Source organism: Chiloscyllium punctatum, chromosome 5 (genome assembly GCF_047496795.1).
Source record: "Chiloscyllium punctatum isolate Juve2018m chromosome 5, sChiPun1.3, whole genome shotgun sequence".
NCBI lineage: Eukaryota > Metazoa > Chordata > Chondrichthyes > Orectolobiformes > Hemiscylliidae > Chiloscyllium > Chiloscyllium punctatum.
Window position 1 is genome coordinate 107,192,385 of NC_092743.1, and position 13,703 is coordinate 107,206,087.

At 41.6% G+C, this 13,703-nt stretch overlaps 1 protein-coding gene across 1 annotated transcript in view; it reads left to right on the forward strand.

The window, feature by feature from the left end:
- The first annotated feature begins 218 nt into the window (after positions 1–218).
- The window catches only part of LOC140476804 (fibrocystin-L-like), a 233,128-nt gene continuing 219,643 nt past the window's right edge, over positions 219–13,703 (forward strand). Inside the window, exons 1-10 of the mRNA XM_072569598.1 lie at positions 219–240; positions 847–933; positions 1,008–1,152; positions 2,899–2,980; positions 3,461–3,518; positions 7,812–7,905; positions 8,795–8,848; positions 11,664–11,737; positions 11,829–11,871; positions 13,127–13,197. Of these exons, the coding sequence (XP_072425699.1) occupies positions 219–240; positions 847–933; positions 1,008–1,152; positions 2,899–2,980; positions 3,461–3,518; positions 7,812–7,905; positions 8,795–8,848; positions 11,664–11,737; positions 11,829–11,871; positions 13,127–13,197 (730 nt within the window). The remainder of the gene's footprint in view (positions 241–846; positions 934–1,007; positions 1,153–2,898; positions 2,981–3,460; positions 3,519–7,811; positions 7,906–8,794; positions 8,849–11,663; positions 11,738–11,828; positions 11,872–13,126; positions 13,198–13,703) is intronic.

The following is a 13,703-nucleotide window of genomic DNA, read 5'->3' on the forward strand; positions in this document are numbered from 1 at the left end:
ATAAAATAGAAGGAGGCAATTCAACTACAGTGGTGTGTGTAATCTGTCAGCACGCAGCCTGATATACTCTTTCTCCTCCCAACAGACAGATCCAGAGGGAGGAACGGGAGCTGTGGGATAACATGAAGGGCCAGTCAGTGCAATGGGGCGTGGCCATTGTACTGAGTCTCTGGTCACTGACCAATGCAGGTAATTGCAGTTCAGCTCAAAACAGCCAAATGTTATCACAGATCACTGCCGGTATTTAGCAAGTAGATTTCCAGTTTTCTAAAACATTTTTATTAATCTGTATTTTATCAAAATATTAAATCTGAATTTGAATTAAATCTGAATTTTAACAAATTTGACTGGGCGTCTTCACTGTTGAAGTATCAATTATCTACTCTCTCCTCCCCAATAAGTATCTATCTATCAGTCTGTCTGCTATTCCTATCTTTCTGTTTCTGTCATATCCACCTGTATGAACTAACCTTTGCATTTCTACCTTTCCACCTTCCCCCCCGTCATTTATTTATTTAATTGTTTCTATGTGGATGCTGCTGGCTAGGATTGCCCCATAGGGGCAATCAACCAGATTGCTGTGGGCCCAGAGTCCCATGTAGGCCAGGCTGGGTAAGGAGGATAGATTTCCTTTGTGAAATGGTTTTAGTGAAGCAGATGTGGTTACATAAATGCCATTTATTTTGTCCCCCTGTGTTTTTTAAAATAATTGAATTCAAATTTCTCTATCTGCTATGATGGGATTCAAACCCATGTTCCCAGAGCATTCACCTCGGGTTCTAGATTACTAATTCAGTGATTACATCACCACTTCCCATAAAATCTATGTATTTATTTATTTCCTAGTTTCCCAGAGTGCTCCTATTGTTTCGGACATCACTCCTTACCACGGTAGTGTCAATGGAGCAACCAGGCTGACGATTAAAGGGAAAGGTAAGGCAGGTTACTCTCCCTCTTTGATGAGTCTTACTCTTGCTGCGTCTAATATACTTTGGCTGTTTTCACAGGTTTCTTAAAACCAAGGCCATTTGACTTCACTGGAGGAAATGGACAACTGGGCAATAAGGTGCAGCTCCTATCAGAATCCAGGTCCATCCCCTGCGACGTAGAGAAAGATTCCAGCCATGAAACACAGATTATTTGCTACACCAGGTAGATATATTCAGTCTCTCTATGCAGGGTCATATTGCAATTCATAAGGAACTGGATGACTAAAGGTTAAATAACTAATTTTCTTGTTAATAAAATAGTGAGATCGATAGATTTGATTTAAATTCATTTTAATTCATTCATGGGATCTGGGTATCTCTGGTAATGTCAGTATTTACTGTCCATCCCTTCGACACCCAATCAATCCAACAGGAATTTTAAATGTTGCTTTTCTTTCATGATGTCATGACAATGGATCATAAACTCCGATCACCGAGGGAAATAACTGAATTTTTCATTGCAACCTGCATTTTTTTTTAAAAGGAGTTACAATCAATGGATGATTGCAAATGCAAGTTCAGTGGCTGACTGGAGAGAAATTCTAGAATGTCACATCAGTGCAGAGTCAGAGACACCTGAAACAAAATGTCTAAAATGGAAGGAGATAAAGGGAAGGTGTTGGTATTATTGCTCAACTATTAATCCAGAGACTCAGGTAATGTTTTGGGAACTCAGGTTTGAAATCTGCCACAGCAGATAGTGGAATTTGAATTCAATAATAAAAAACAAATTCTGGAATTAAGAATGCAATGATGGCCATGAAATCATTTTCTGGATTAGTGGTGCTGGAAGAGCACAGCAGTTCAGGCAGCATCCAAGTAGCTTCGAAATCGACGTTTCGGGCAAAAGCCCTTCATCAGGAATAAAGGCAGTGAGCCTGAAGCGTGGAGAGATAAGTCAGTTGTCAGAAAAAACCCATCGGGTTCATTAATGTCCTTCAGGGAACAAAACCTGGTAACCTTACCTAGTCTGGCCTAGGTGTGACTTCAGACCCACAGCAATATGGTTGACTCTCAACTGCCCTCTGAAATGGCCTCGCAAGCCATTCAATTGTACCAATTGCTACGACTTGTGAAAGAAATGAAACCGGACAGATCACCTGGCATCAAGCTAAGCACCGAAAAAGACAATGGCAGAAACAGCCCTGTCAACCCTGCAAAGACCACCTCACTAACAACTGGGGGCTAGTGCCAAAATTGGGAGAGCTGTCTCACAGACTAGTCAAACAACAGCTTGACATAGTCACACTCAGAGAATTATACCTTACAGAAAATCTCCCCAACACTACCATCACCATGCCTGGATAATCTAATGTCATTCTTCATCCAGTGGGAGAAAAGACAGGGCAAGTATCATGACAATGGATCAACTGGCAACATCTAGGGACATACTAAATTTCAATTTCAACACGTGATGTTGTTAAGAAATAGATGCAACCATAGGGTTACATGATGTAAATTCAGTGATTATCTGGTGAGGAATTCTGGAATGTCATTCCTGTAGGGAATCAGGGACACTTCAACCAGAAATATTAAAATGGAGGAGATAACCCATTCTTTTCATGTTTCAAATCTAATTCTTTTATTAATTTCAGAAAGTCTGATTAAATTGGCTCCCTTTAAAACCTAAATTCCTTAAGACTGGAAGAAAGGTGAAGGGATTCTTTTCTTAAATAAATGTTCTCGCGACCAACAAAGGGCACAGGTGAATAAAGAAGGGAAGCCAGTTCATCCTCATTAGGTGGGTCTCAACTATCTAGGTTATCCCATCTGAAATCAAACCAAATTGGGCAGCCTCACCCAGGGACTAGTCACAAACAATGGTGAGAATTTTTCTGATGATCTATTCAAAATACACTGTTGATTTGTGTTCCTTTGGTGTTCATGCATATTTTTCCTTTCTTTTTAGACCACTACCAAAAGACAGCTATCAGGTTGTAGTGAGTGTAGACGGGGTTCCAATTAATGCCAACAAGATGATGGTCTTTAAAGTAAGTGCAACACATTTTCACTCATTATTTACAAGATGGAGCTCTCACAGACCTGGCCTTTAGGGTGCAGCTCATACTATAAAGTTGTTGATTTTTAAATATAATCCAAGGTATCAACCAAATACAAAACACACAATGATATTGCCATGTAAGATTACATTGAAATTTGAGACTTTAGCTGCAGTCACTGTTGGCTCATTAAAGGTCTTTCTTCCCCATTTATCTCTCACCAGTGTTCCATTCCTTACTTAAAGATTACATTTTATAATCTTGCTGTCTCAATTATGATCTGAAGGAGTCATTCATTCTCCCATTTGTAGATCTACCCAATTTTCATTCCGATCATAGACATTCCTTCCTCATTCTGTTCAGGACAAAATTAACTATTAGGAATAGATGGGCTACAAAAAGCCACCTTCCAAATCATTGTCAAGACTATGATATCATTAGTATTTAAATTTTGACTTTTTTTTTTAACAGTCAGAAGACCATTATACACCAACCATTGAGAGGATTTCGCCCTTGTCTGGATTACCAGGTTTGTGCTGGCATCATGTTCTTAGATTTTTACAAAATTTTTTTTACAGATGGTTCTCATTCATCAAAGGCTCAAGAATGAGAGGGCACAGAGTCAAATGATCGGCAAGTGGTTAGGATTTAGAATGCATTGCCTGAGAATAGGCGAAAGTGAGGACTGCAAATGCTGGAGATCAGAGTTAAGTTGGAGTTGTGCTGGAAAAGCACAGCAGGTCAGGCAGCATCCCTGGAGCAAGAGAGTCAATGTTTCGGGCATCATTCCTGATGAAGGACTTTTGCCTGAAACATCGATTCTCCTGCTCCAGGGATGCTGCCTGACCTGCTGTGCTTTTCCAGCACTACTCTAACTTGCCTGAGAATATGCTGGCGGCAGATTCAATTGAGGCATTCAAAAAGAAAAGGAAAAAATATTCAGGTCTATGAGAAAAGGGCAGGGGAATGGCACTGATGAATTGTTCCTACAGGAGACCAGCACAAATGCAATAGGCTAAATTAGCATCATTTGTGCCACAATGACCCTATCATTCTAATTAATTGCATAATTCATTCACAATATCTTTTCAAATACACCACATGCTACTGACATAGGGAATACAAGGAATGAATAGATGAAACTTACAGACTGATTAACAAACCTGTATGGTTCAGGAGTGGAGTAGGAGCTATACAGCTGAGGTTCAGCAAAGTAGCCAGCTTTTCTCTTAAATTGGGTTTGCCATTTCATTTTATACCAGCAGATCCTTCTCAATATTGACAACTCTTTATTTTCTTAACAACATTCTTGCCAGCCCTGAAGTGACATGGTTTATGACTAGAAAGCTGGACAAATTGTGCAAGAAGTCCAATGAGATCTTTCCCAAAGTTGGGAGTGACTACTTACATTTTCCAACAGAGTTCTGGACATCGAGACAAGATTCTCATCAGAGGGAGTGATAAAAGGTCTATTCAAGTGGATCATAGTTCATTTCACCTCATTAACAGTAAATCTTGCCTTATTAATATGCAGCTTCCAATTAGATCTTGGAATAGTAGAACATAGACGCCAAGAATTCGCAACATGACAGTCAGAGCAGATACTTGATGACTCCAGCTTGCTGCTTGATACTTCAGACTACCAACTTGGACACCTGGCACCGTCTCGAGCTGTTCTCCATGGCTGCACACACCCTATTCCACAAGCACTTGCATCCAACACATGCCAGCGTCTCTGTGCCACCATGACACTTCTCTGATCTATTTACAATAATTCTGTACTTCAAACTTTGCATTGTACCAACAACTGTCATTGTAGTAGTGCTGCATGGATAGGTACCCAGTTCACTCACCTCAGGAATCTTTCTCTTACTCTCTAAACACTCAGTCTCCTTGCAAAGGAGAAAGTGAGGACTGCAGATGCTGGAGATCAGAGGCAAAAAGTGTGGCACTGGAATAGCACAGCCGGTCAGATAGCATCCGAGGAGCATGAGAGTTGACATTTCAAGCATAAGCATTTCAACAGGAATCAATGAGTTCCTGAGGAAGAGCTTATGCTTGAAATATTGACTCTCCTGCTCCTCGGATGTTGCCTGACCGGCTGTGCTTTTCCAGCACCACGCTTTTTGACTCATTCTCCTTGCATCTACCTGGATGCTCACAGCATCTCTGTCTTGCCTTGCTTTGTTTTTTTTGTGCTATGCCCCTCAGCCAATGTATTACTGATATTCTGCCTTACTGTTTATTGCTGAAAGGCAGCTTATGAAACCAGGCAGCTTGTCACTGTTTTTAGCATTCAACATTCAAGGATGTGATCACCTTGGTGTACGGCACTGTGCTATGTCAATCTCACCAGCCACATACATGTCAAAAACACATCTTGTGTTTCAAGCAAAAGGCCAAATTTCAAAATCTTACTGGAACAGTCCTCACTGATGTTGCGGGAGGCATCTGTCTCTGGAAGGCACCTCAATATAGTAAGTCAAGGATAAGCCTCTGCTATCAGTCAAGGGGTTTGAGCACAGTCAGGCTCTGATCAAGGCACACTCAGTGGACCTGTACCTCCACAGTTCAGAGAATGGGTTACAATCAGCCGATCCTGGGAGTCATAGGAATACAGTCAAGTGTTGCCCAAATCTCAGTCAGGGGTCTGGTCACACATTGTTTGGGGCTGTATAGCTAAGTCCCTGAAGGCATTGACTATGGTCAGACCAGCTGGTCTGTGATGGAGGGGTTTGTAGTTCACAGCTGTGTGCAGCTCTTCAAAAGGATAACACCAGTAGTCACATACCCAGACACTGAGGGTGAAATACACTTGCAAACTCAGTTTTCCCAGTGACAAATAGACTAATTAGTCTCCAGTGTGGAGTCCCATTCCTTAATTCGGGCCCTACTGATGATTTGAAGCAGGCTGCTAGGTGGACCTCACTGATGCTTGTGATGCAATAGCAATAATCTGTGCATCGCTCAGAGATGGACTGTAGTTACAGAAGTCGCAATCACAAGGAAAGCAGGCAGGTTATGGAAGGCAATGGCCATGATACTACAACCACTGCAGGAGTGCAGTAAAGTCGCAACAACCCTGTTGCCTCAGGAATGCAATTGTCTGACTGCGTCCAGTGACAGGGCCGCCAGGGAGAGCCGGATCCACCAATCTTAAGGACTTCATTGGCCTTGCTGGTGGTCCCCAGAACCAATGGCAAGGTCACAGGGGGACAGAGAACCCTGACTTCACTGCAGATGCTCCTTCTTCACATGGAGACAGGGCAGTGCCAGAAAGCACCCAGCCAGGGAAGAATCACACCCAGGCCGCTCGAAGTCTCCCTCGGGTCACTCCAGAGATAGCTGTGTCTTCCATCTTCACCTCATCTGCCAATCCCAGCCCTGCAGGAATTTCAGCCGAGGAGGGTGCAGCTCCCTCTGGCTATGATACAAACATACCCTGGGTTCCTTGACCAAAGCTCCAAGGCCAACTGGCTCCACTGTCAGGTGGCCTCCCTCCACACCAATTATGGAATCCACAACTGCTCTGTGATGTAGTGAGAGGGAAAGAAAGAAGAAATCTTTTGGGGGCACGTTGTTGGCATGGATGACATCTGCCTGTGGATACATTATATAGATAAAATATTAAATGTTTCACTATATTCTGTGTGAGTCTCTGTGCTGCCAATCAATGCACTTAAAGGCACTGAAGCCTCTCATCGCTATCCCTAACTCATCTTCCATAGACGAAAGGATGAAATGAGTAGCTACTGACTCTTTGTGTCTGCTTGTGAATTTCTCTGAAGTCATGACTGGCCAACACCAGAAAGCGCCACCCCACCCACTCCCTGAAGCTGAACAAGTGCCTGGTCTCCTGCAGTTGTCCAAGTGCCAGTGACTTGGGAGGTTTTTTTCCTCAGCCAGCTGCAAAGATGTGGCAGTGAAGGACTCATAGCTCCCGACTCTCATTGAGCTAAAATACCCATCGCGATGTAAGTGTCAAAGCTGGTGGAGAGTGCAGGAGTCAGTCTTGCCAGTGTAAAATCTTGAACTATCTGGCAAGTGTCACAGATGTTCATTAAACTAAAAAACAGGGTGTACTGCTGGGACTTGTGCCTCTTCAGGTTGATGACCTCTGGCTTCATTTTTCGCAGTTTAGCAGCTTGAAGAACCATCAAAACAGAACTTCTGTGATCTCTTGCTGAAGAAGCACTGCAACGGCAATAAACTCCTTCACAACACAGCTCCCTCATCTTGGGAATTCTGAGCCAATGGTTTCAGTAGCACTACATCTCAGCTGTCCCTTCACACACCATACACCAGCTGTCCTTCTCATTTACATTAATGGTCTCCTTACCATCTTCAAAAGCATCTTTTCACTTCTTCCGTTTCTGTGTTATTTCATCTCATTTTATTTCAGTCCTTTACTGATCTGTTTCTTGTCTTTCAGAGTCAATTTTTTTGTTCCTTTACAGCTGTTTAAACTACTGACAAATTGATGGAGATGACCATTGTGCATCTTCCAGTATTTTCCATCTTTTGCAGCTTCTCTGTCATCACAAATGACTAATTCTCCAGTCCCACTCAATTGACTTTTCACCAGTTGCTGTGGGATATTTTCATATCTATGAGGGATCAGATGGAATCTCAATCTACCATCTCATCTGAAAGATGCCGTTATCTTGGTCTCAGCCTCAACGATGAGCTCAAAGCCAAAGACTGGGGCTGAACTCACAAATTTAAAATCGTTCCTGTATTAATATTGTGAAGTGTTCTACCTGTGTACTATGTTTCACTTTTTTATTTCCTTCATTCATTCTAATTTTCTCTTCACTATTAGGTCAACTCATTGACATCTCTGGAGATATTTTTACTGATATCTATGGCAGCAACAAACCGATAGACTCCAATCTCAGAAAAACCAGGATTTTGAGGTAAAAGTATAACTTTGAGTAAAGTGTGTAGTCACAGCCCTGCTGTACATACAATGCAGTTTAGATCAGACTCAAGTGATTCAGTGGGTTATTCCTGTCCCCATGTTGTCTTTTATATAAAAGCAAACTCTCAAACTGGAATTTGGACATAGCTCCGCCAAAAATCTCAACTTAAATAAATTATGATGATTTGCCTTTTAAACGTTTGACCTTCATCGTGGCTGTGTTGAAGTCCTTGAACTTGTTAACTAATAAGATTATAGGTTGCAGAGTTTGTTGAGATAGCAAGATCACTTGCACAGCCATCTCAGAGCACTTTCCAGCCGTTATGTACTTAGTGAAACTTAGTCCCTTTTTAAAGCAGGAAAAACAACTGCCAGTTTATGCTCAGCAAAATCCCATAAATAGCAATATGACAGGACTCTTCCTCAGAACTATCAGACTTGAAATATTAATTGTTTTCCTCTCTTTTCAGATGCTGCCAGACCTACTGAGTTTCTCCACAACTTTCTATTTTAGTTCCGACTTCCAGTATTCTGCCTTTATAATCAGGATATAATGGTCTGCTTTTAAGGCAGTTATATTTGGGTTGTTCATGTCCTTGAGAATTCTCCAGCTAAAATAGCACAATAGGGATTTTTTTAAAGCACATCAGAGAGTGCTCAGTGTATCAATGCTTTTCTAAGAGCTCTCTGTTTAGAATCTTAATTCCTGACTTTTAAGATGCGGAATCTAGTGGCTTTTGTAGGTTGGGGTAACTGTTACACTTAAAGATCACTTACATGTGTTTTTCAAAATGTGGTCCTTCTATAATTAGAATGAAAAGCTTTGATAATTAAAGTAACAAACAGAAACTACAAATAACAGCTTGTAATGTGTTCAACTGCAGGGTCTACGCTGGAGGGATGTTTTGTGACCTCCTTCAACCTGATTCTGATACATTGTGAGTTTGTAACGCATTGCAAAATTATTATAGATCAGCAGGTTCCATTTAGCATGTTTTAATTCATTCATCTCATCTGACACTGAAGTGTAATCACTCCTGTAATTCCAGATTTGCCCTTTCCAATTTAAATACCATTACTTAGTGCTATTAGCAAATGTTACTTGTCTGGGTTTCTGTACATGTATCATTGTGATTATAAACAAAACAATTCTCCCTCAGGCACTCTGTTCAATATTCTGCCTGTCCCTACCCTATCTGTCTTCTGTTATTTTTCAGCCTTCAGCCAAAAGACATGAATTTGCCCTAGGCAGCAGCATAATTTAATGATTTTGACTTTGCAAACTATGCAGCATCATACCCATTTTTTCATTTCAATCAACTTGCTTCACATCAACTTGTTTTGTGTTCTAGCATTAAACTCATGAACACCGTCAATTTTTTATCCATGCCCAAGTTTTACCTGAAATGTTTGCAGGACGTATTCCAGCTCTCCAAGCCAGTTTTGGAAAAGGTGCCCCAAAAACTTAGCTTTTCATCCAGGATGATGGAATCCCTAGGAGTTGGGCCAGACAACACTGGCATGACTATGTGGACTTCTGGGTGCAAAGGCAAACTGTATGGAAGGCCTGCCTCAGTACTCTGGCACGGTGTTGAAGTTATTAAAATATGATTAAAACTAAAACAGCCCACACCTTTCACGGCCTCTCACACAAAACACTCCCCTATGTAACCACAATGCCAAATCACTATCCATTGCCTTTATCTCCTCAATGCCAACTGACCTAGTATTCAGCTTCACAGACCATAAGAGACAAGATGACATGAATCAAAATGATGTATTTTGATACTGATGTCTGATTAAATAAACATATTTACTGACAACAAAGCCATTCAATACATTGACATTTTTTTCAATCCCTTTCCTTCTAAGAACAAGCATAGCTTGAAACCATTACAAATAATCATTCTTATGCAGTATTGAAACCTGATCTGCACTTTCTGTCTACCTGGCTCTAAAAGACAGAGAAATTGCAGTTTGGCCATTGCTGGCTGGCACTGATTCACATGGTGCATAGCTGGACTTTCACTAGGAGTAGAACGAGGAGCAGAAATCCCAGGCAGCCTCAGCAATGGCAAGTACCTCTGACCACTGGTGAGCAGAAACTAGCACAAGAGCAGCTCCTTAGCGGCACGGTGCATTCATGTTGAGGTGAGGTTAGTAAGTTTGTGGATGACTCCAAATTTGGTGGCATACTAGAGAGTCCTGATGAAAGGTTCTAACCTGGAATATTGACTCCCCTTCACCTCCGATGCTGCCTGACCTGCTGTGCTTTCTCCAGCTCCACTTTGACTTTCCAGCAACTGCAGTTCTTACTATCTCCAAGTGAAGACAGTTTTTTAAGAATACAAAAGGATCTTGATCAAATGAGACAATGTGCTGAGAATGATCGATGGAATTCAGTCTAGACAAGTGTGAGATATTGCATTTTGGTACAACAAACAAGGATAGGACTTATACAATTAATGGTAGGGTGATGAGAATTGTTGTAGAACAGAGCAACTTCAAGGGACATAAATCTTTGAAGTCTGCATGTATACAGCATGGTTAAAAAAGCGTTTAGCATGCTTGCCTTCATTGCTCAGTCCTTTGAGTATGTCATAGAATTCCTACAGTGTAGAAGCAGGCCATTCAGCCCATTGGGTCTACACGGACTCTCTGAATGGTACACCACCCTATCCACCCCACTACCCTATCCCTACAACCGTACATTTCGCTAGCCTGCACATCCCCTGGACAAATTATGGCCAATCCACCTAACCTCACATCCTTGAACTGTGGGAGGAAACTGGAGCACTCAAAGGAAACCCAAGCAGACATAGGGAGAATGTGCAAACTCCACACAGACAATCCTTCAAGGATGGAATTGAATCCGGGTCCTTGGCACTGAGGCAGCAGTGCTGACTGATCATGTGGAGGTTGTACAGGATATTGGTGAGACCTCTTCTGGAATACTGTGTCCAATTCTGTTACAGGATGAATATTATTAAGCTGGAGAGGGTTTAGAAGAGATTTACCAGGATGTTGCTGGGTATGGAAGGTTTGAGTTAGAAAGAAAGGCTGGATAAGCTGGGACTTTTTCCACTGGAGTATAGGAGGTTGAAAGAGGAACTTATAGAAGTTTACAAAATAATGAGGGGTAAAGATAGTATTAATGGTAGTTGATTTTTCCCCTAGGATGGAGGATTTCAAGACTAGGGTGCACATTTTTAAGGTGAGAGGAGAGAGGTTTAAAAAAGACATGAGAGGCAAATTTTTTGCACAGGTGGTTCGCATGTGAAATAACTTTCTGAGGAAATGGTGGATGTAGGTACAATTACAACAGTTAAAAAACATTTGGATAAGTACATGAATCAAGAAGGAGAGATATGGGCCAGGAGCAGGCAGGTGGGATGAGTTTAGTTTGGGATCAGTTTATCATGAACTGATTAGACCAAAGGGTCTGTTTCTGTGCTGTGTCACTATGACTAAGTTGCCTGAGGTCATGGGAAGAAAACCTGAACAAAATCGATACTCAGCTGACTTCTGGTAAAATTCAGCCCTTTGTGTTTGATGGGCAGCATTTCACCTGGAACATTGGCAGAGGCTTTCTGGAAGTTTAGGATACAACATGTTGTAAGGCATACTCCATGAGTAAAGGGTTTCCTTCATAAACTCAGTCATTAAATTAAACTAATGAACTGTACAAAGAGCTGTATTAGCAATATTTATATAATTATTGAATAACTGCAAGACTTTATTTTATAACTGTAGGTACGGTTTGAAACTTGACAATGTGTACAGTGACAGTGGCATGATGACTTGTAAAATGACTGGAACATATGTTGGTAAGTTTCATATTTATTGCATTTGTGATCCATATTATATTCTAAATGCAGTATCTGGTACAGTATGTCATCTTATAAATGTTTGTTTCAGGTCACCACAATGTGAGTTTTATTTTGGACAATGGCCATGGAAGGTAAGACATGGAGTGAAAGTAATAAGGTATGAATTTAAAGTTTCTGCAGTAGTAATTACATGGCAACAAGTGTTGTGCGCTAATGCACTAGAGTGCATATCCAGTAAGCTATTGTACAGCAGAAATTACATAGCACCAGTTACTACTTGTTTTTCACATGCCCCACATACATTATTGCTGTGGACAAAGCATAGAATTTAATTTTCAGTCGATATTTTAATAAATGTTGAAGGTTTTCAACTTTTAACATAGAGCTGGTAGTGAAATAGTTTGCTTATTTTACCTATCCCGAGTTGTTTCGGATTTCCAGCAGTTCTTTATTTTTTTGTTAGATATAACATACATCCAGTATGGTAAGCATACAAGAATGACATGTCTGTGTGTATGTACGTGCAATATATAGTCTGATGTTATTCAAGCATCTAAAGAATGTTCACTTTCAAACTAAATATTCCAAACTGAAAATGTGTTGCTGGAAAAGCGCAGCAGGTCAGGCAGCATCCAAGGAGCAGGAGAATCGACGTTTCGGGCATGAGCCCTTCTTCAGGAGAGGCCTCACCTTCATTCCCCTACGCTCTCGGATTAATGAGTTCAACACGCGGCGAGACATCGAACAATTCTTCTGCCGCCTTCGCCTCTGTGCCTACTTCTTCAACCAGGATTCTCGCCCACCCTCTGACGACCCCTTCTCCTGTCTCCAACACACCCCACCTACTTGGACACCCTGTGCTGGCCTCTTACCTGCCCTCGATCTCTTCATAGCCAATTGCCGCCGTGACATTAACCGCCTCAACTTCTCCACCCCTCTCACCCACTCCAACCTCTCACCATCAGAACATGCAGCCCTCCACACCCTCCGTTCCAACCCCAACCTCACTATCAAACCGGCAGACAAGGGAGGCGCGGTAGTAGTTTGGCGCACCGACCTTTACACCGCTGAGGCTAAAGGCCAGCTCGCGAACACCTCCTCCTACTGCCCCCTTGACCATGACCCCACCTCCCACCACCAAAAAAAGAATCTCCTGCTCCTTGGATGCTGCCTGACCTGCTGCGCTTTTCCAGCAACACATTTTCAGCTCTGATCTCCAGCATCTGCAGTCCTCGCTTTCTCCTATATATTCCAAACTACCTTGTATTTGCTCTATTTCACAAGATTAGATTAAAACTGTTTTCAAATTGACAATACTGTACATGTTTAGGTCTGATAGATGTCCTTTTCTCTTTCTAACAATTTCCTGACTTTTTCTTACTGCAGGTCTTTGCCCAATCTGAACACTTACTTCATTTCTTCCCTGAATAAACTCAGCATGTTCCAAACCTATGCAGGTAAGAGCATCACAATTTACTTGGGGAACTGGTTGTGATTGTTTACCTCACATTGTGTGGATGATCCACCAGCATTGTCTCCATAACACTCGGTGATTGACATGATTCACGGTAGTCAAACAATAACAATAAGTTTGATTTTACATAAAACCTTTAGCTTACTGAAAAGTCTCTTGGCATTTCAAAGGAGTATTGACAAACAAAAACTATTACTGAGTCATAAAAAGTGATATGAGGGCAGATGGCCATAAAAAGGAGTAGAGAAAAAGTTGAGAATATGGTCAACACACGGCAAAGCCAATGATCTCACCTTCCCAGTGGGTATTATACCCAAAGGATATATTGGTGTTCTGTGTTCCAGTTAGAATGCATATTTCGTTTGAGTAACTCCATGCTTAGAATCAGCAGAATAAATAAACCTACCCCCACAGTCTATTGAGAGACTGGATTTGAGATGGTGAAGGGTCAGTGAGACCTCTGTGGTCTGCTTGAGATCTTTATTTGCA